Here is a 23701-nt window from a genome sequence, read left to right as displayed (position 1 = left end):
AACCTGCTGTGGCACACCACCAGTCACATCCATATGTTTTTAGTAACAGTATTTTAGAGGTAACATTTTATGTTAGAATATAGAGATATGCTTTATTTTTACCTTTTTAGAAAAAGTATACACATTAATTTAGTTTTTATTAAAAGTACACATGTACATGATTATAAGAGAAAGTAGTTCAGTGGGACTTGTTTGAAAAAACCTATAGGTCTCTGTATGCTTCCTCTTTCCAACTTGTTCTATCCTAGGGACTAATACTTTTTTTTTTTATAAGATTTATTTATTTGAAAGGTAGAGTTATAGAGGTAGAACTTCTTCCGGGTCTCCCACGCAGATGCAGGGGCCCAAGGTCTTGGGCCATCCAGAGCTGGGCTGGAAGTGGGGCAGCCGGGGCATGAACCAGCGCCCAAATGGGATGCCGGCACTGCTATGAAACAGCACCAGCCCCCAGTGGAGCACTTTGGATGCTAGGAGCAACCCCAACAGTGTCACCTGGCTTCCCCACCCCTCTCAGAGGCCAGAGTTTAAAGTTTTGGAAAACGGGCACAAGGGTCTCCCCAGATCTTGGACTGAGTGTTTCCACTGCTTAGAGAAATGGGCAGAAGAAGGCTCACCCCCTCCCCTGGTCACGACGTTCTGCCCCATGGAGCTTGAAGCTAGGCAGGTGGAGGCTCCCTAGACCACCTTTGAACCTCACCGAGGTCCAACGTCGTGTCCCGGCCAGAGGCAGAGTCCAGCCCCCTGCTGACCTTTCTCCCAGGCCTACCCCTCTACACCACAGTGCCAGCCCCCCAATTACTATTTTTTAAAATTTTTAAAAAGATTTATTTTATTTATTTGAAAGAGTTACAGAGAAAGGTAGAGACAGAGAGAGAGGTCTTCCATCTGCTGGCTCACTCCCCAGATGGCCACAACGGCTGGAGCTGCACTGATCTGAAGCCAGGAACTTCTTCTGGGTCTCCCACATGTGTGCAGGGGCCCAAGGACTTGGGCCATCTTCCACTGCTTTCCCAGGCCATAGCAGAGAGCTGGATGGGAAGAGGAGCAGCTGGGACTAGAACTGGCGCCCATATGGGATGCCAACGCTTCAGGCCAGGGCTTTAACCCGCTGCACCACAGCGCTGGCCCCACTATTTTTTTTTTTTTTGGCAGGCAGAGTTAGAGACAGAGAGAAAGGTCTTCCTTTCATTGGTTCACTCCCCAAATGGCCGCCACTGCCGGCACTGCGCTGATCCAAAGCCAGGAGCCAGGTGCTTCCTCCTGGTCTCCCGTGTGGGTGCAGGGCCCAAGCACTTGGGCCATCCTCCACTGCCTTCCCAAGCCACAGCAGAGAGCTGGCCTGGAAGAAGAGCAACTGGAACTAGAACCCGGCGCACATATGGGATGCCAGCGCTGCAGGCGGAGGATTAACCGAATGAGCCATGGCGCCGGCCCCCACAATTTTTTTAAAAATATTTATTTATTTGAAAGAGAGAGAAAGATATAGAGAGATATCTTCTATCTGATGGGTCACTCCCCAAATGACTGCAGTGATCACAGCTGGGTCAGGCCAAACCCAGGAGCCTGAACTCCATCTGGGTGGCAGGGATCCAGCACTTGGGTCATCCTCTGCTGCTTTCCCAGGCACATTAGCTTGTAGCTGTATCAGAAAGAGAGCAGCTGGGAGTTGAACTTGGTGGTCATATGGGCTGCCAGCACCCAAGGTGGCAGCTTAACTCCCTGTGCCACAGCACCAGCCCCCTCACCTCTAATCCTGACTTGATAACCTTCCATTTCTGGTACCCAGCTGTGGTCTCGAGCTCCCCCATCGTTCCTCAGAGTAGTTCTTTAATTTTTCTACTATGTTGATTTTGTGTTTCTCGAATCCTAGTATCTTGTTTCTCCTGGACTGACTTCTTGTTTTGGTGGCTCATGGGCTCCCCTTAGCTTCCTGAAAAAGAGTGTTTGAGAGGTAAATTTTTGGGGGCCCTTGCATCTCTAAAAATGTCTACACTCGTACCTGATTGATAGTTTGGCTGAATGTAAGATTCTAGGCAGGAATTCATTTTCCTTCAGAGTTATGATGACACTGTAACATTGTCTTTTTTTTAATAAAAATGTATTTATTTATTTGAAAGAGTTACATAGAGAGAAGGAAAGGCAGAGAGAGAGAGAGAGAGAGAGAGGTCTTCCATCTGCTGGTTCACTCCCCAGATGGCTACAACGGCCAGAACAGCACCAATCCGAAGCCAGGAGCCAGAGCTTCTGGGTCTCCCATGTGGGTGCAGGGGCCCAAGGACCTGGGCCATCCTCTACTGGTTTCCCAGGCCATAGCAGAGAGTTGGATTGTAAGTGGAGCAGCCGGACTCTAACTGGTGCCCATGTGGGATGCCAGCACTGGAGGCGGTGGCTTTACCTGCTATGCCATAGCACCAGCCCCAACATTATCTTCTAACTTCAGGTGTTGCTGTTGAAAATTCAAAAGTCTTGGCTGGTGCTGCGGCTCAATAGGCTAATCCTCCGCCTTGTGGAGCCGGCACACCGGTTCTAGTCCCGGTCGGGGCACTGGATTCTGTCCCGGTTGCCCCTCTTCCAGTCCAGCTCTCTGCTGTGGCCCGGGAGTGCAGTGGAGGATGGCCCAAGTCCTTGGGCCCTGCACCCCATGGGAGACCAGAAGCACCTGGCTCCTGCCTCCTGCCGTGCCAGCCATTGGAGGGTGAACCAACGGCAAAAGGAAGACCTTTCTCCCTGTCTCTCTCTCTCACTGTCCACTCTGCCTGTCAAAAAAAAAAAAAAAAAAGAAAATTCAAAAGTCTTTCTGAGTCTTACATGTGTGACTTCTCTTTTCTTTTCCTCTTTGTAAGCTTACAGGATCTGCTGTTTATCCTTGTATTAATTACAGTAAATCATGCACGCATGTAGTTCTTTGGTGCTTATGTTTTTACTAAACTCAACAGTAAGGTCACCTTTTTAATATTCTGTAACTGTTAGCAGTGTTTTCAGACTCCTATTTGATTTTTAGAATAGAATCCGTTTAATTGTCTTATTTGTGATATTTCTTTGTATTCTCTTTCTTGCAGTTGCTTCTGCAGGGTGCCTTTATAGTGGCTTCATCCTCAAGAAATTCATAAAAGGTAAAGAATTACAGAGAAGACTGTCTTCTCAGCAAGGAATTTAGTATTTTCAAAAACAGACTTATACTGAAAGATAAGGTTACCAGATTAGGTAAATATAGTTTGCCAACTTAAGTTTGTACTTTGGATATTTTTTGTTTGTTTGTCTAAGTAACTCTCGTGCAGTATTTTATCTGGCAACCCTACTGGAAGATGATCTACAGAACTGTGGTTACAGAAATGGACAAGATACCTAGGTCACTGTGGCTCCTCTGAATGCTTCCTATACAGCTTCAGACACAAGTTTCAAAGTTTCCCATGTGTAAAATACAAATTTTAGTAAGCTGTTTTTCCTATGTACTTCAAAGAATGTATGGAGAATGTTCTTACTGTGATTTGACTAGTGTTATTCCTGTTTCCCATATTATATGCCAGTGTTGGTTTAATTCAAAAGTTTTTGGTGCCTTAATTAAAAGAATTTCTTCTTCTTTTTGACTTCAGAATAATAAGCCAAAGGGCAAAACATTTATTTTAATGAGACCAAAGTGATCTGAGAGCTGCTGTGCTTTCGTTTCTATGTTCTGTGGTTGTTTGGTTCATATTATCAAGCAGGCCTTTTTTTCTGTTGCGTTGTTAATTTACAAATTTTACAAAGTAAAATTTTAAAATGATTTATTTATTTTATTTGAAAGGCAGAGAGAGAGAGAGACAGAGAGATCTGTTGGTTCACTCCTCAAACGTACACAACAGTTGGGCTGAAGCCAGGAGCCAGGAACTTCATCCAGGTCTCCCACATGCTGCCTTCCTTGTGCATTAGCAGGAAACTGGATTGGAAGTGAAGATGGGATTTGATCCCAGGTACTTCACAATGGGATGTGGGCACCCGAGTGGCAGCTTAACCTGCAACACCTCAACACTGGTCCTGGTGTGGTGGCACGAAGTGTTCAGCCACTGCCTGCAATGACACGGGCATCCCATATGAGCACCAGTGCTGCTCTACTTCTGATCCAGCACCTTGCTAATGTGCATGGGAAAGCCACAGAAGACAGCCTGAGTACTTGGGCCTCTGCCACCCACGTGGGAACCCCGAATGGAGTTCTAGGTTCCTGGCTTCTGCCTGGCCCGGCCCTGTCTGTGTGGCCATTTGAAGAGTGTACCAGCGGATGGAAGTTTTCTCTGTAACTCTTTCAAATAAACAAAATAAATCTTACAAAAAAAGGAAACTCCACAAAAAACAACACCTACCCCTACAAAATAAATTTTTAAAAGAAACTTCCCAACTAGATATGGAATATAAGTAGATTTTTTAAAAGACTCTTGCATTTGTCTTTCTCTAGAAAAATAATGTGATAGATATAAAACGTAAACACCCAGAAAGCCACGTTAGAAAGATATAATGTTATAAAATAAATGTTTATGAGGTTTTTACTTTGGTTATTTGTAAATAGCAAATTTTCTTAGTACTTTGAAAAATGCAAATCAATTAAAAATTTATACCCAGATTACCAGCAACCCACTTATTACATAATCAAAGTATTTTTCTTTCTTTCTTTCTTTCTTTTTTTTTTTTTTTTTTGACAGGCAGAGTGGACAGTGAGAGAGAGAGACAGAGAGAAAGGTCTTCCTTTTTGCCGTTGGTTCACTCTCCAATGGCCGCCACGGCCAGCACGCTGCAGCCTGCACAGCATGCTGATCCAAAGCTGATCCGAAGTCAGGAGCCAGGTGCTTCTCTTGGTCTCCCATGCGGGTGCAGGGCCCAAGCGCTTGGGCCATCCTCCACTGCACTCCCAGGCCACAGCTGAGAGCTGGCCTGGAAGAGGGGCAACCGGGACAGAATCTGGTGCCCCGACGGGGACTAGAACCCGGTGTGCCGGCACCGCAAGGCGGAGGATTAGCCTAGTGAGCCACGGCGAATCAAAGTATTTTTCTTTATCTTGGTCATATCATAAGAAAAGAAGAAACTGTTTTTGCATTTCAGTTAAAACATGAATACTGTAAAGACATGGACATGTAGGAAACAATTCTACGTTTTGAAACTTCTTTTCTGAGGTAATTGCCCCCCACGTGTGGAGGCTTTAGCGTGCTTACTAAATGAAGAATCCTAACTGTGTTCCTCTGTCTTTGCAGTACTTGGTCCTCTGTATCTACTTTCTGTCTGTCTATTGTTGGATTTTTAGTAGAGCTCAACTTTTGCCATGTGCTCTTTTTAAGATTAATTTATTTATTTGGAAGTCAGAGTCACAGACAGATAGAGGGAAGGACAAAGAGATCCTCTGCTGGTTCACTTCCCAAATGGCCACAATGGCAGAGTCTGTGCCAGGCTGAAGCTGGAAGCCTGAGCTTTCCTCTGTGTTTCCCATGAGGTGCAGGGGCAAAATCATCCTATGCCATCTTTCCTGGGCACATTTGCAGGGACCTGGATTAGAAGTGGAGCAGCTGGGACTTAAACGGGAGCCTGTATGAGATGCTGGTGTTGCAGGCAGCAGTTTTACCCACCATGCCACAACACTGCCACCTCCCCCCCATTTTTAAAAAAGATGTATGCATTTATTTGAAAGACTGAGTTGCAGAGAGAGAGAGATCTTCCATTTCATGGCTCGTTCCCTGGATGGCCACAACTGGCCAGAGCCAGGAGCTTCATCCAGGTCTCCCATGTGGGTGAGGGGCCCAAGTACTTGGACCATCTTCTGCTTTCCAGGCACATTAGCAGGGAACTAGTTTGGAAGTAGAGCAGCCAGGACTTGAACTGGTGCCCATAAAGGGATGCCAATGTAGTAGGTGACAGCTTAACCTGCTACACCACTGTGTCAGCCCCTTGCCATGTGCTTTATTTATTTATTTACTTACTTATTTAAAAGGCAGAGTTACAGAGAGACAGAGAGAGGTCTTTCATTTGCTGGTTCACTCCTAAATGGACACAGTGGCTGGCGCTGAGCTGAAATAAAGCCAGGAGCCAGGAGCTTCTTCCACACAGGTGCAGGAGGCCAAGCACTTGGGCCATCTTCCACTGCTTCCCCAGGCCATAGCAGAGAGCTGGATTGGAAGTGGAGCAGCCGGGACTAAAACCAGTGCCTGTATGGAGTGCCGGTACTGCAGGCAGAGGCTTAGCCCACTGCACCACAGCACCAGCCCCCCTGCCATGTGCTGTTGGTTTTGTTATGATTCTGCTTGGAATGCACGTATATAAAAACATAAAATATAAACAGACATACAGATAAAAATGTAATTGTAGAGGAAAAATAACAAAAAGAATTGAGTGTTTCTTGTTTTCTTAGCTGTAGAACAGATAATTCTGTGAGTTTGGGTAGGATGTTCTCCTTTTGGTAATAATCACAGTGATTTACCAGCATTTACTATGCTTTAGGCCTTGTGATTGACACAGAGGGATTATACTGGTGAACTCCCCTTATTCCCATACGATCATGCCATTCTCTTGCCCCCTTAGAAGCCTATGCTTGGGGAAAAAGGAGAATCAGTTTATTGGCTTGGAGAGTTTGCTCTGATTTTGAGACTTTGGGGAGATTTGAATCCAAATTCAAGAATGGGTTTACTGCCTTAAAATCATCTAGCTTATTTATCATATTTTAGTTGCTCTTCTTTTTAGGATTAAGCCCTTGGGAGGATGCAAAGAATGGAGAAATCATTTCTGATGACTCTGCTCCAGTTAATATATGTGGGAAAGGGCGTTTAAAGTGAAAATCCATATAAATAAAAGGGAATATATTATTAGTACTAAGGAGAAGATAGACTGTTTCCTGAAACAGAAACCCATACTTAAAGTAGTTTATCCAAGGAGTGGTCAGATCATATATAAAGCTTCTACTTCAATTAGTATTTGTGGAAGTGCTTTGAAAAAAAATGAAAAGCTACATAAGTACAAGGGAATGGTTTTATTATTGTTACTACTGGGGAGGAGGTGTTGGCTGAGTATTATTTCTGAAATAACCACCTATTATGCTAATACAAACTTTAAACCGTTTGTATCATGGTAAGTTTTAATTTATTTTAAAAGTTAAAAGCAATTTGATTTAACCCTTTTTAATATCCTTATGCTACAATATGGGTGGCTCTTTGTACACAGTAGGAAGTGCTGAAAATTCAGTACACATTAAAAATTGAGTCCTTGTGCTTAGTCAGAATTCGCAGCTAAGTACAGCCTGTCTCCTCTTCAGTTGCTAGAGATCATCATATTAACCTCCACTCAGTAGTGTTCTTACTAATTAGCAAAAATTAGCTCAGTGGAGCTCACAAAAGAAACTGCTCAAGAGTAAGACTTGAGTCCCTTAGCTCCCTGTTTATGCACCATTAATTATGCCTTTATTACTATTATTTATTTAGCATTCCTGTAATATTTTTAGCAAATTGCCTTAAATTGGCCATTCACTAATCTTTACACTATTTAATTAGCTTCATCAGGGAGTCTTTAGCAACTGATTTACTAATCATCAGGTTTCTCGATTCTCAAAGAATTATGTATCTATACAAGAACTAATAGTATGCCTCTGAATTCAGTTTAGCCATGTTGTCTTCATTGCTCGATTGATTTCTCTCCGTGTCTGGAATAAGATCTCCCCTCTCTTTATGGGAACTCTTGTAGAGCCATCTGTTTTCATTTTTCTTTCCTATTCAGTCTGTCCTATTAGGGTTATATCTCTGTATTAAGAATACTTTAGATTGGGCTGGCGCTGGGCATAGAGGGTGAAGCCACTGCCTGCAGTACCGGTACCCCATATAGGCACTGGTTTGAGTCCTGGCTGTTCCACTTCCAATCCAGCTCTCTGCTACGGCCTGGGAAAGCAGTGGAAGATGGTCCAAGTGCTTGGGACCCTGCACTCTTGTGGGAAACCTGGAAGAAGCTCCTGGCTCCTGGCTTCGGATCGGCTCAGCTCCGGCCATTGTGGCCACCTGAGGAGTGAGCCAGCGGATGGAAGACCTCTCTCTTTGTCTCTGTCTCTCTGTAACACTGCCTTTCAAATAAATAAATAAATTTTAAAGGTTTATTTATTTATTTGAAAGTCAGAGTTACACAAAGAGAGGAGAGGCAGGCAGGCAGGGAAGGGGAGAGAGAGAGAGAGAGAGAGAGAGAGAGAAAGATCTTCCATCCGCTGGTTCACTCCCCAGTTGGTCACAACTACTGGAGCTATACTATTCCAAAATGAGGAGTCAGGAGCTTCCTGCGGGACTTCCCATGTGGGTGCAGGGACCCGAGGACTTGGGCCATCTTCTACTGCTTTCCCAGGCCATAGCAGAGAGCTGGATCAGAAGTGGAGCAGCCGGGACTTGAACTGGTGCCCATATGGGATGCAGGCACTGCAGGTGGCAGCTTTACCCACTACAGCACAGCGCCAGCCCCTAAAATATTTTTTTTAAAAAAGAGAAAATACTTTAAATCAATTCCTATACAAAATAGGCTCATATTTCTGGGCATTTGATTTATGTTGCACAATAACCAGGATAATTTTCCTGTTTCCTTTCATTCTTCTGTTCCTTAACTGTTTATACTTTTATTCAGTAAACTTTAAAAAAACTTATTTACAAGGCAGAGAGAGAGAGAGAGAGAACGAATGAACGTGTTCACCATTGAGAACAAGCATACTAGCTCCTATCCACTGGCTCATCCCAAAATGTCTGCAATGGCCGTGACTGGGCCAGCCTGGAGTGGCGAGCTGGGAACTCCATCCAGCCACGTGGTGATGGGAACCCAACTACTTGAGCCATCATCTGCTGCCTCTCAGGGTCTGCATTGGTAGAAACCTGGAACTGGGAGCTGGAGCTAGGCACCGTAATGAAAGACATGGGCATCCCAGTGGGCGTCTTAACTTCTAGGCCAAATGCCCACCCCTGTTCAGTAAACTAGTGTTTAACATCTACCTTGCCACCAAGAAGTCATAGAAGCAGAGGCAGCTGTGCAAATAAAATGCAGTGTGATAAGTAGTGTAATGGGGTTATGTTCAAGGTGCTTCTTTGGTAACCTAGAGGATTTTCCCCAAAGTTCAGTCATCAGCATGCCTTTCTTTCCTTTTGTTATTCTACATCACTATTCCATATTCAGTTCAGACAGTCTTTCTACTTTTAAATTCAACTATGTAAGTTTCTGTGCTGATAAGATCTATTTTCCCCTTTGGTCACTGACCTGTCTCCTGAACTCCACTGGAATGGCTTTATTAATTAGACTATTCCATTTGAGAGTTTCTCTGAAAAGTCATATTCAACCCGTCTAAAATGGGATTCATTTTCTTGAGCCTAACTGGCTCTATAATGTCTCTGCTGCGTCCAGTGGTACTGGTACTTCAGAAAGCTTGTGGAGGGCCTTGTGGTTAAGATGCTGCATGGGATGCCCTCACGCCTTACCTGAGTGCCCGAGTTCAAGTCCCGGCTCTGTTCCTGACTCCAGCTTCCTGCTAGTGTGCACACTGATAGTAATGCATTGTCAGGTGCTGCACAGAAGCGGTGGGTTCTCTGACACCCACGTGTCCGACCTGGATAGAGTTCTTGACTCCTGGTTTCAGCCTGACCTAGTCCTGGTTATTGCAGGCATTCGGGGAGTGAACCAGCAGATGGGAGCTTTCTCCCTGTCTTTCTCTGTGTTTCGCTGCCTCTCAAATAAAAACAAATAAAAATTTTTAAAAATTCATGGAAAAGTAAAATAAAGATGTTTATTTTGGTGCAAAGAAATTTTGAAATTCATGCATAGTTTTTTCATATGTGCATTTTCTGTGAACATTATGAAATACTTTCATTTAACATTCTTACAATTCCCAATTTTAACTGTTTAGTGGAAGAGGGTTTCTCCTTTTAGTTTTCTCCATTATGTAATCTTATTGAATTTCCTGGTTAATTTTGCCTTCATAATTTAGGATTATTTATTAAATTAACTTAAACATGGTTTTATGTTTTTCCATTAATGATTCCCTCATACTAGAAAAAACCCTCAGACCAGATTTGAGACCTTCTGTCAATTAGAATAATGTCCTCTGCTTTGAAGACTGATGTCTGTTAAGATAGATAAACTCAGGCCGGTGCCGTGGCTTAACAGGCTAATCCTCCGCCTTGCGGCACCGGCACACCGGGTTCTAGTCCCGGTTGGGGCGCCGGATTCTATCCCGGTTGCCCCTCTTCCAGGCCAGCTCTCTGCTATGGCCCGGGAAGGCAGTGGAGGATGGCCCAAGTCCTTGGGCCCTGCACCCGCATGGGAGACCAGGAGAGGCGCCTGGCTCCTGGCTTCGGATCAGCACGATACACCGACCGCAGCAGCCATGGAGGGTGAACCAACTGCAAAAAGGAAGACCTTTCTCTCTGTCTCTCTCTCTCGCTATCCACTCTGCCTGTCAAAAAAAAAAAAAAAAAAGTAAAGATAGATAAACTCAGGCACTCAGGTAAGGGGTGAGGGCATCCCAAGTGGCATCTTAACCACAAGGCCCTCCACAAACTTTCTGAAGTACCAGTACCACTGGACATTTAAAATTCCTTATAACTTCATGTTAATATGAGAACTATTCTCCATTGTATATTTATCCACTTAGTGTAATTCCATTTTATATATATATATATATAACCCATTTGTGTAGAACTACTTCTGTCATAAATATCTCCTTAGTGAAATGTAATTATTTAGTTTGTCCTACTTCTTCAGGTTTAAGGATTACTCCCAATATGTCCTTACTCAAGTGAAGAATAAAAGAAAATAATGAGTTGGAGAAACATTATAGGTCTCTTTATTTTGCTATTTTTTTCTTATTTCTGCCACTCATTTTTTTAATATTTAAAAATATCTTATTCTTATGTTTGACATAATTTAAGTCTTTAGTAAAATACTCTGTCAATCATTCTCTTTTACTTCTATTTATTTGAGGAGAGAGAGAGTGAGCCCCCATCCACTGTTTCACTCCCCAAATGTCTGCAACAACTGGGAGGGGCCAGACTTGAAGGCCAGGAACTGAGAACTTAACCCAGGTCTCCTATGTGAGTGATAGGAACTGAATTACTTAAACTGTCACTGCTACCTCCCATGGTCAGCATTCTATATGGAACATGAGGTTTTTTGTTTGTTTGTTTGTTTGTTTATTTGTTTTAAGCTTTATGTATTTATTTGAAAGGCAGAGCTAGAGAGGAGAGATTGAGATCTTCCATCCACTGGTTCACTCCCCAGATGGCCGCTGTGGCCAGAGCTCTATCTGAAACCAGGAGCTCACTCCAGGTCTCCCACATTGGCGGTGGGACCTAAGAATTTGGGCCACTTTCTGCTGCCTTCCCAGGCACGTCAGCAGGGCTGCTGGATTGGAAGTAGAGCAGTCGGGACTCTAACCGGTGCCCATATGGGATGCCAGGGCTGCAGGAGGCAATTTTACCCACTGTGCCACAAAGCTGGCTCCAAACATGAGGACTTAACTGATTTCTTAACCGCTAGGTTAAACATCTGTCTCAGTGTTTTACCAAAGAAAATTTAGCCTTTTTTTCCTTCAGAATACTAGTCCTTGTAGGTAGGGAGCACTGCTTTGCTGCTGATGTAGGTTGTGAAGCTGTGTGGTTCTGAAAGACTTTTTGCCTTTCCCCTGTGCTTCACCTTCTGGATGTCAGGGAGGCTCCCCACCACCCCCAAGCTTAGTTTTGTTCTCTTTGTTAATTTGTTGGAAAAGGAAGTGAGGATTAGTGATTTTCATGGATTGGAGAGTTGACAGGCCCAAGCCTGCTCAATATTGAGTGAGAAACGCACCAGTGAACTCTTGAATATATGACTTAATCAATTTTTTTTAAAAAAATCTGATTATAATTTTATATAAGATCAGGAGCTCTAAAGCTCAGAGCTTATCTAATATTTTTCCCCCAGGAGCTCATTTTGTAGACATGATCTCATTCATTCTTGAGAGTTAGCAGATAAAGTGTTAGCACCATTTCTGTTTCAGATGGAAAGCAGCAGACTTAACTTCAGCCTCATATCCTAAGTGTAGAAGTAGGGGAGACTTTGTGGACTTACAGTCACCAGTTACCTATTAAACCCTATAAGACCACACTTACCTTCCCAAGCTTTTGATACATTCGAAACAGTCTTTTGCTGTTAAATTTGCCTAACACTTGGTAAGGTTTTATACAGATTGAGGATCAAGAGAAGCTAAAAAAAAAAGGGGGGGGGTGTTATCTTCTTTTTTCTCCAGTATTTTTTTTAACTCTTTTCCCTTTTACATTTGTTGAAGTGCACTTCACTAACGAGCTCATGTTCAAGATTTGATGTGATAGAGAAGGGGATGAGAAAGATAGACATTGTTTATACTCAGTTACGGCATATTCTTTTTCCTTTTGAAGTTGGATAGGCAAGAGGAATGAAGTAACAGCTCTCATTGCTAGAGATGGCTTGTACCCTGGCCGAGTGGTATGTAACTCCTAGTATTTAGCACTCAGTGGAAACTAGCCTGCAGGAACCTGTGTTGACTTAAAATCCTTGAACTGTTGTTAATACCATGTTGAGTAATCACCTGGGCACTTAACTGCTCCAGCTCTGGCCTTTTGGGTTATCACATACTTTTCATCTTCTAAGCTGGGAACACAGGAGGAGGAGTTGGCTGCCTAAAGTAATGAATTTGGCTGATACAGGAAGACAGAACACTGTATTTTTCCTGAGTAGACTTTTTGTGTGTGTGCTGATTTTTTTTTAAGGATTTATTTATTTATTTGAAAGGCAGAGTGACAAGGAGGGAGAGAGAATCTTGCATGCACTGGTTCACTCCCCAGATGGCCACAATAGCCAGTTTTGGGCTAGGCCAAAGCTGTGATCCAGTGACTCCATCCTGGTTTCCCGCATGAGTGGCAGGAGCCCAAATCCTTGGGCCACCTTCTGTGCTGCCTTTCCAGGCACATTAGTGGGAGTCTAGATTGGAAGCTGAGCAGCTGGGATTTGGATTGACAGTCCAGTGTGGGATGCAAGCATTGCAAGTCATGGCTTAACCCTCTGTGCCACAATGCCAGCCTCTGTGCTGAATTTTCATGAATATTCCTTGAATCTGTTCTCTTTTCTCCATTTTTATCATTGTCTTGGTTCAGAATCTCATCATTCTTGTTTACACCAGGTTTGGTAAGCATGGTTGGTCACACACACTCGCCTGGCCTGCACAGCTCCCTTTTTTAGTTGGCCTTAGCTTTGGTGAGTGCCCCTGACTTGGCTTGAGTGCATTGGCTTGAGCCTGCCAGTGGGTACGGCTGGTCGGGCACACCTGTCCGAGCTATGCAGTTCCCTTCTCCGGTCTGCTCTGGCTTTGGTGAATGCCCAGAACTCTGACTCCCCAGAAGTCTGAGCCCACTCTGACTTTGCTGAGTACAAGTGGCAATTTACACATGCTCTGAACTTGGCCTGGCACCACCATAGCCCTTACCACCACCATTGAGATCCACACACCCGTACTGGTACTGAGAGGAACCCCTCATACCCCTATTGCCATTGCCATGATTAACAATGGCAGAAGGAGCCAGTGTTGTGACATAGTGGGTAAAGCTGCTGCCTGCAATGCTGGCATCTCATATGGGCACCAGTCTGTGTCCCTGCTGCTCCAGTTCTGATCCAGCTCCTTGCAATAGCCTGGGAAAGGCAGTGGAATATGTCCCAAGTGTTTGAGCCCCTGAGACACACATGGGAGGCCCAGATGAAGCTCCTGGCTTCAGCCTGGCCCAGCACTGGCTCTTGCAGCCATCTGGGGAATGAACCAGTGGATGGAAGATCTCTCCCTCTCTGTAACGTTGACTTTTTTTTTTTTTTTTTTGACAGGCAGAGTGGATAGCGAGAGAGAGAGACAGAGAGAAAGGTCTTCCTTTTTGCAGTTGGTTCACCCTCCAATGGCTGCTGCGGTCGGTGTATCGTGCTGATCCGAAGCCAGGAGCCAGGCGCCTCTCCTGGTCTCCCATGCGGGTGCAGGGCCCAAGGACTTGGGCCATCCTCCACTGCCTTCCCGGGCCATAGCAGAGAGCTGGCCTGGAAGAGGGGCAACCGGGATAGAATCCGGCACCCCAACCGGGACTAGAACCCGGTGTGCTGGCGCCGCAAGGCGGAGGACTAGCCTGTTAAGCCACGGCGCCGGCCTACATTGACTTTCAAATAAATAAATCTTTAAAAAAAAGTTGCAGAAGACATAGAGAAGCTACACCCAACCCTTCAACTGCAACTAGAGTCATGAAAGCTACCTCTTAAAAGTGATAGACAACTGATCTGCCAGTTGTACAAATATCAACATAGGAACACAAGAAACATAAAAAAGAGGCAGTACGACATCTCAAACCCAATAGCACTCTATCTGACCACACAAAAAGAGAAATTGATGAAATGACTGTAAAGAAGTAAAAAGAACAATCCTAAGGATACTCAAAGATATGTAAGAGAATACATATAGTTAAGTGAAATTAGGAAAGCAATGCCTGATATGAATGAGAAATTCAGCAGTGATGTGGAGATCTTGGAAAAGAACCAAACGAATCTTAGAAATGAAGCATCTAAGTCAAAAAGTACAAGCAAAAGAAAACGTCTGAATTTCAACTCAAGTCTTTTGAAATATGTCCCCCAAAAAATGAAAGATAGAAATAGAAAATGAATGAACATAGCCTCCAAGATCTTTGGGACGTTAGTAAATGAACTAATATTTGAAAGATGGACATTCCTGAGGAAGCAGAGGAGAACAGAGCATAGAAACCATTCAGTGAAGTAATAGCTGACTAATTTTCCAGTCTGGTGAACGATACGGACATTTATATACAGGAGATCCATGGAACCCCTAATAGATAGGAACAGAAAAGATCCTCACCATGATGCATTATGGTCAAACTCTCAAAAATACAGCGCAAAGAGGGAATTCTTTTTTTTTTTTTTTTTTTTGACAGGCAGAGTGGACAGTGAGAGAGAGAGACAGAGAGAAAGGTCTTCCTTTTGCCGTTGGTTCACCCTCCAATGGCCGCCGCGGTAGCGCGCTGCGGCCGGCGCACCGCGCTGTTCCGATGGCAGGAGCCAGGTACTTCTCCTGGTCTCCCATGGGGTGCAGGACCCAAGCACTTGGGCCATCCTCCACTGCACTCCCTAGCCACAGCAGAGAGCTGGCCTGGAAGAGGGGCAACTGGGACAGGATCGGTGCCCAGACCGGGACTAGAACCCGGTGTGCCGGTGCCGCAAGGCGGAGGATTAGCCTAGTGAGCCGCAGCGCCGGCCCGCAAAGAGGGAATTCTAAAATCTGCAAGAGAAAAATGCCAGATCACTTTTAAGGAGACCTTCATTAGAATAATAGGTTTTCCATTAAAAACCTTGGCGGGGGTCCCCAGCTTCGTGGCACAACAGGTTAAAGCCCCAGCCTGCAGGACTAGCATCCCATATGGGCGCCAGTTCCTGTCCCAGCTGCTCCACTTCCAATCCAGCTCTCTGCTGTGGCCTGGGAAAGCAGCAGAGGATGGCTCAACTCTTTTGGTCCCTTTATCCCTATGGGAGACCCGGAAGAAGCTCCCAGCTCCTAGCTTTAGATCAGCTCAGCTCCGGCCATTGCAGCCACTAGGGAGTAAACTAGCAGTTGGAAGACCTCTCTCTCTCTCTCTTTCTACCTTTCTCTAACTCTTTCAAATAAATAAAATAAATCTTTAAAGAAAAATGTGTATGCACCTGGGACCCACACTGTGGTGTAGCAGGTACAGCCGCTGCCTGCAATGCTGGCATCTCATATGGCTCTGGTTTGAGTCTCGTCTGCTCCACTTCCAATCCAGCTCCCTGCAAATGGCCTGGGAGAAGCAGCAGAAGATGGCCCAAGTGCTTGAGCCCCTGCCACCCACTTGGAAAACCCAGAAGAAGCTCCTGGCTTTGGCCTGGCCCAGTTCTGGCCATTGCAGCCATATGGAGAGTAAACCAGTGGTGGAAGATCTCTCGCTCTGTCTTTCTCTATAACTCTGACTTGCAAATAAATATTTTTTTAAAAAGTATATGCAGCTAATGCCAGAGCACCCAGTTTTATAAAATAAACAGTACTATATCTGAAAGGAGAGATAAGCTCCAGTACAACAATCGGGAGTTCAACATCCCAGCTGCATCAGTGGACAGATCATCCAGACCAAAACAAATGATAATAAATAAAAAACATTGGCATTAAACCTTGCTATAGCACAAATGGAACTAAGACATTTATAGAACATTCCATTCAATAGCTATAACATACATATTCTTTTCTAGGATAGACTGTAAATTGGACCACAAAGCAAGTCTCAATACGTTGAAAAATATGGAAAGAATATCATGTATCTTTTTTTGGCCCAAGTGGAACAAAACTAGGAATCAACAAAAGAATCTCTAGCATTCACACAAAAGGCTGGGGCTGTGGCGTAGTGGGTAAAGCTGCTACCTACAGTGCCGGCATCCCATATGGGTGCCAGTTCATGTCCCAGCTGCTCCACTTCCAATCTAGCTCTTGTTATGGCCTGGGAAAGCAGTGGAAGATGGCCCAAGTCCTTGGGCCACTGCACTCTTGTGGGAAACCTGAAAGAAACTCTTGGTTCCTGGCTTCGGATTGGCTCAGCTCCGGCCATTGTGGACATTTGGGGACTGAACCAGTGGACAGAAGGCTGGAGGGCCTCTTTCTCTCTGCTTCTGCCTCTCTGCAACTCTGCCTTTCAAGTAATAAATAAATACATATTTTTTAAAAATTACACAAATATGAGCAGACTGAACAATATCCTCCCGAATGAACAATGGGTCATTGAAGAAATCAAAAGGGAAATTTAAAAATTACTGAAACAGGGACAAGTGTTTGGTCTTAGTAGTTAAGACACCAGTCTGCATCCCATGTTGGAATACCTGGCTTGTTTTTTTTTTTTTTTTAGGATTTATTTTATATATTTGACAGAGTACAGAGAGGTACACACACACACACACACAGAGGTCTTTTATCCGCTGATTCATTCCCCAGATGGTTGCAACGGCTGGAGCTGCACCAATCCGAAGCCAGGAGCTTCCTTCTGAGTCTCCCACATGGGTGCAGGGACCCAAACATTTTGGCCATCTTCCACTGCTTTCCCAGGCCATAGCAGAGAGCTGGATGGGAAGTGGAGTAGCTGGTACCCATAAGGGATGCCGGCACTGTAGGCAGCGGCTTTAACTGGCTGCACCACAGCGCCGGCCCCTGAATACCTGGTTTTAATTCCTAGCTCCAGCTCCTGAGTCTAGCTTTCTGCTAATGTGGCCCCTCCCACACTGGTGATGGCTCAGGCAGTGGGATTCCTGCCACTTGTGTGGGAGACCTGGATTGAGTTCCTGACTCTCAGGTTTGGCTGTAGCCCAGGGCTGTTGTAGGCATTTGGGGAGTGAGCCAGTGCATGGGAGCACCCTCTTCCTGTCTGTCCCTCTCCCAAATAATAAACTTAAAACTTCCTTGAAGCACACAAAAAGGTAAACAACATACCAAGACTCGTGGGATATAGCAAAGCAGTACTAAGAAGTTTGTAGCAATAAGCACCTATATAAAAAAACAAAGAGAGGTGGGCCTTTTGGCACAGCAGGTTAGCCTGCACTTGGGAAACCCCCATTCCATGTCACACTACCTGTTCAAATCCTGCCTTCTGATCCAGTTTGCTGCTGATGTGCATCCTGGGAGGTGGCAAGTGGTAGCACAAGCACTTGGGTCCCCGCTGCCCGGGAAAACCTGGATGGAGTTCCAGGTTCCTGGCCTTAGCCTGGTTCAGATAATGTGGGAGACCAGGATGCAGATTCTGACTCCTGGCTTTGGCCTGGCCAACACCTAGTTGTTGAGGCCATTTGGGGAGTGAACCAGCAGATGGAAGATTTTTTCTCTCTTTCTCTTGCTCTTCTGTCTTTAAAATATAGAAAATGAACCATAAAAAAAAAAAAAAGATAAATGGTCAAAGGATCTGAATGGATGTTTCTCAAAAGAAGAATACAAATGACCAACAAATACATGAAAAAATGCTCATTATCACTATCCATTAGGGAAATGCAAATTAAAACCACAGTGAAATATCTCACTCCAGTTCGAATGGCTGTTATCAAAGACAATAACAAATACTGGTGAAGATGTGGAGGAAAGGGAACCCTGAACACTGTCGGTGGGAATGAGCTCAGCCCTTCTGGGGAACAGTATGGCAGTTCCTCAAAAAACTGAAAATAGATCTACCATATGGTATCCCACTTCTGGGTGTATGTTCGAAGGAAATGAAATCAGCATATGAAAGACGCCTGCTCCCCCGTGTTCACTGCAGCACTATGCACAGTAAAGATACGGAATTAACCTAGCTGTCTATTAATGGATAAATGGTTAAAGAGAGTGTGCTTTATGTACAGTGGGGTGTTATTCAGCCATAAAAAATAAAATTCTGTCATTCTCAGCAAGATGAGTGGAACTATAGATCATTATGGTAAGTGATATCAAAAATACAGAAAAATGAATATCACATGTTCTCTCTCATCTGTGGAAATTAAAAAAAATTAGCAGTAGAAGATGGCCCAAGTCCTTGGACCCCTGGACCCATGTGGGAGACCTGGAAGAAGCTCCTGGCTCCTGGCTTCAGTCATCTGGGGAGTGAACCAGTGGATAGAGGAGATCTCTCTCTCTGCCTCTGCCTCTTTTTGACTCTGCCTTTCAAATAAGTAAAAATAATCTTAAAAAAGAGTAACAAGTATCCCACAGTACAGTAGGGTGACTGTAGTACACAATAATGTGTTACTGTGTAGAGAGCTGGGAAAGGGGCCGGCACCGCGGCTCAATAGGTTAATCCTCTGCCTTGCGGTGCCGGCACACTGGGTTCTAGTCCCGGTTGGGGCGCCAGATTCTGTCCCAGTTGCCCTTCTTCCAGGCCAGCTCTGCTGTGGCCCGGGAGTGCAGTGGAGGATGGCCCAAGTGCTTGGGCCCTGCACCCGCATGGGAGACCAGGAGAAGCACCTGGCTCCTGCCTTCAGGTCAGCGTGCCGTGGCGGCCATTGGAGGGTGAACCAATGGCAAAGGAAGACCTTTCTCTCTGTCTCTCACTCTCACTGTCCACTATGCCTGTCTAAAAAAAAAAAAAAAAAAAGAGCTGGGAAACACTAAGATAAAGAAATGAAAGGCTGGTTGCCTGGTTTGATCAGTTTATGCTGTGTATATGTATTGGAAAACTGCATGGTACCTCATTAAAAATACAAGTATTATAAAAAATTTAAATACTAAAATGATAAAATATTAATCTTCCAACTGGAAATTCTTACCTCTGAATTTGGCCCCATAAATCCATCTTCAAAGTTGCCAAACTCCAAAGTCCACACTTTTAGCTACCAGCATGTAATTATTATTTGTGAAATCATCTGTTTATGCATCTGTCTGCATTACTAGACCAGAAATCCTTCAAGGAATTAGGTTTATATTGAGATTGAGATAAATTTGCTTCAGCTTTGTTGAGGTAGAATTGACAAAAATTGTATGTTTAAGATGACAATTTGATATGCATTTTAAAATAATTTGTACATTCTAGCTAATTAGCCCCATATCATAACCCCCACACTGTGTGTGTGTGTGTGTGTGAGAGAGAGAGAGAGAGAGAGAGAGAGAGAATACTTCAGATCTACTCAATTAACTTTAGGTCTGTGAACCATTGTTATTAACGGTAGTCAGCATGCTATACATTAGCTCTCTTTTTTTATTTTTTATTTTATTTTTTTTAGTTTTTGACAGGCAGAGTGGACAGTGAGAGAGAGAGACAGAGAGAAAGGTCTTCCTTTTTGCTGTTGGTTCACCCTCCAATGGCCGCCGCGGTTGGCGCGCTGCGGCCGGCGCACCACGCTGTTCCGATGGCAGGAGCCAGGTGTTTATCCTGGTCTCCCATGGGGTGCAGAGCCCAAGGACTTGGGCCATCCTCCACTGCACTCCCTGGCCACAGCAGAGAGCTGGCCTGGAAGAGGGGCAACCGGGATAGAATCCGGCGCCCCAACCAGGGCTAGAACCCGGTGTGCTGGCGCCGCAAGGTGGAGGATTAGCCTATTGAGCCGCGGCGCCGGCCTACATTAGCTCTCTATAACTTATTCATCCTGAAGCTGCTAGCTCTAGGACAGCTTTGTGGCACAGTGGGTTAAGCCACCATCTTCAGCGCTAGCATCCCACATGGACACCAGTTTGTGTTCATCTGCTCCACTTCCCATCCTGCTCTCTGCTAATGTGCTTGAGAAAGCAACAGAAGATGACCCAAGTTCTTGGGCCCCTCCACCAATGTGGAAGACCCAGATGAAGCTCCTGGCTCCAGCCTGGCATATGTCTGTCTGTCTCTGTCTCAGTAACTCTGACTTTCAAATAAAATAATAAATCTTAAAAAAAATGCTTTGACTGGCATCTCACCATTTCCTCCCACTCCCTAACCCCTGGAAACTATTCTTGTACTCTGTTTCTATGAGTTTAGTTTTTGTTTTTTTTAGATTCCATGTATAACTGAGATTATCCAGTATTTGTATTTCTGTCTGGATTACTTCACTTAGCATAATGTCCTCCAGGTTCACCCATGTCACAAATTACAAAATGACAGGATTTCCTTGTATTTAAAGACTAAATAGGATTCCACTGTAGATATACGTGTGTAACACTATTTCTTTATCCGTTATCTGTGAATAGTTGTTTTTTCCATATCTTGATGATTGTGAATAATGCTGCAGCATGTGGGAGTGCAGATATCTCTTTAAGGTAGTTATTTTATTTCTTTTTGAATATATACCTAGAAGGAGAATTGTTATATCATACAGTAGTTCCATTTTTTTTTAAGATTATATTTATTTGAGAGGTAAAGTTACAGACAGTGAGAGGGAGAGACAGAGATAAAGGTCTTCCTTCCTTCACTCCCCTAATGGCACCAATGGTCGGAGCTGCGCTAAAGCCAGGAGCCAGGTGCTTCTTCCGGGTCTCCCATGTGGGTGCAGGGTCCCAAGCACTTGGGCCATCTTCTACTGCTATCCCAGGTCCTAGCAGGGAGCTGGATCTGAAGTGGAGCAGCTGGGACTAGAACTGGTGCCCATATGGGATGCTGGCGCTGCAGGTGGAGGGTTAACCTGTGCCACAGCACCGGCCCCAGTAGTTCCATTTTTAATTCTTTGAGTAACTTCCTTATTATTTTCCATAACTATAGCACCAATGTATAAGATTTCTGTTTTTTCCACATCCTTATCAACACTTACCTTGGATTTCTTGGTAATAGCCATCCTAGCATGTGAGACCTCATTGTAGTTTTGATGTGCATTTCTGATGATTAGTGATCTTGAGCATCTTTGCATATACCTGTTAACCATTTGTATGTCTAGAAAAATGTTTATTCAGATCCTTTTCCCATTTTCAAAACTGAGCTAATGGGGCTGGCACTGTGGCTTAGTGGGTAAAGCCGCCGCCTGCAGTACTGGCATCCCATATGGGTGCTGGTTTGATACCCGGCTCCTCCACTTCTGATCCAGCTCTCTGCTGTGGCCTGGAAAAGCATAGAAGATGGACCAAGTCATTGGGCTCCTGTACCCGCATGGGAGACCCGGAAGAAGCTCCTGGCTCCTGGCTTCAGATCAGTGCAGCTCCAGCCATTGCGGCCATTTGGGGAGTGAACCAGTGGATGGAAGACCTCTCTCTTCCTTTCCTTCTCTCTCTGTGTAACTCTGAGTTTCAATAAATAAATAAATATTTTTTAAAAAATAAATAAAATTGAGCTGTTTGCTTTTTTGCTATGGTATAACGTGAGTTCCTAATATATTTATCAGATACATAGTTTTCACATGTTTCCTCTTACTCCTTGGTTATCTATATTTTGCTGGTTCGCTTTGCTGTGAAGAAACTTAGGTTTAGGTAGTACTGCTTTTTTATTTTAAAAAGATTTATTTTATTTATTTGAAAGCAGAGTTATAAGGAGAGGTAGAGACAGAGAGAGAGGTCTTCCATCCGCTGGCTCACTCCCCAGATGGATGCAACGTCCGGAGCTGCGCCGATCGGGAGCCAGGAGCTTCTTCCGGGTCCCCCACGTGGGTGTAGGGGCCCAAGGGCTTGGGCCATCTTCCACTGCTTTCCCAGGCCACAGCAGAGAGATGGATTGGAAGAGGAGCAGCAGGGACTAGAACCAGCACCCATACGGGATGCTGGTGCTTCAGGCCAAGGCGTTAACCCCCTGTACCGCAGCCTGGGCCCCAGTACAGCTTGTTTATTTTAGCTTTTGTTGCCTGTTTTCTTAAAAAAAAGAGATTTATTTATTTATTTATTTATTTATTTATTTGAAAGGCAGAGTTACAGAGAGGCAGAGAGAGAGGAAGAGTGAGCCTTCTTCCATCAGCTGGCTCACTCCCCAGATGGCCCCAATGGCTGGAGCTGTGCCAATCTGAAGCCAGGAGCCAGGAACTTCATCTAGGTCTCCCACGATTGGTGTGGTGGCCCAAGGACTTGGGCCATCTTCTACTGCTCCCCAGGCCATAGCAGAGAGCTGGATCGGAAGTGGAGCAGCCGGGACTAGAACTGGCGCTCATATGGGATGCTGGCTCTGCAGGTGGCGGCTTTACCTGCTATGCCACAGCACCAGCCCTGCCTGTTATTTTTTAAATTTTTATTTACTTTAATTTATTTGAAATGGAGAGAAACCGAAAAAGATAGAAATAAACTGAGATCTTTTATCCAGTGGTTCACTCCTCAAATGCTGGCAGTAGCCAGGGCAGGGCCTGACAAAGGCAGAAGCCTGGAATTCAGTCCATATCTCCTATGTGGGTGGCAGGGACCCAAATATTTGAACTATCACCTGCTGCCTCCTAGGATTTACATCAACAAAATGCTGGAATTGGAAGTGGACTCGAACCCAGACAGTCCTGTATGGGGACTTTCCAAGCAATGTTCTAACTGCTATCCCAGCCACTTGCCACTGTTGTCTGTTATTTTGTGATTTTGGTGGTATCATATCCAAAAAAATCATTGCCAAGACCAGTGTCATGGAGCTCTTCCTCTATGTTGTCTTCTAGGAGTTTTATGACTTCAGAACTAAAATCCTTAATCCATTTTGAGTTGACTTTTGTTTGCTTCAATCTTTTTAAATGAAAATACAGTAAGAGAAAGTTTAAAACCTTCCCATCCCTGTCCAGTTCTATTCTCTTTTTCCTTTTTCTCCAAAGGCAACCAGAATTATGAAGTTAGTGTTTTTAGAATATATGTATGTGCATAGCATTATGTACTATATATTACTTTAATCTAAAATTTTGAATACTCCTCTGTGTTTCTTTTTTTTAAAGATTTATTTATTTGAAAGGCAGAGTTACAGAGACAGAGATCTCCCACCTGCTGGTTCATTCCCCAAATGGCCGCCAAAGCCAAGACTGGGCCAGGCTGAGGCCAGGAGATTCATCTGCATCTCCCACGTGGGTGCAGGGATACAAGCACTTGGGCCATCCTCTGCTGCTTTCCCAGGCACATTAACAGGGAACGGGATTGGAAGTAGAGCAGCCAGGACTTAAACCAGTGCACATATGGGGTGCTGGCCCCACAGGCAGCAAGCTTACCTCATTGTGCTATAACACTGGCTCTTGGTATTTTAACAGATTTGTTGAAGTCTAATTGACATCTAACAAACTGTACATTTAAGTGTACAATTTGATAAGTTTTGAAATGTGCATATCCATGAAACCA

At 44.5% G+C, this 23701-nt stretch overlaps 1 protein-coding gene across 1 annotated transcript in view; it reads left to right on the top strand.

Moving 5' to 3' along the window:
- Positions 1 to 23701, top strand: part of TOP6BL (TOP6B like initiator of meiotic double strand breaks) — a 96536-nt gene that overhangs the window by 4830 nt on the left and 68005 nt on the right. The window contains exon 3 of the mRNA XM_062195966.1: positions 3060 to 3113. Within this exon, the coding sequence (XP_062051950.1) occupies positions 3060 to 3113 (54 nt within the window). The remainder of the gene's footprint in view (positions 1 to 3059; positions 3114 to 23701) is intronic.

This window comes from Lepus europaeus, chromosome 7 (genome assembly GCF_033115175.1).
Source record: "Lepus europaeus isolate LE1 chromosome 7, mLepTim1.pri, whole genome shotgun sequence".
Lineage (NCBI taxonomy): Eukaryota > Metazoa > Chordata > Mammalia > Lagomorpha > Leporidae > Lepus > Lepus europaeus.
The sequence above is the reverse complement of the archived record's forward strand: the minus strand, read 5'-3'. Positions and strand labels throughout refer to the sequence as shown.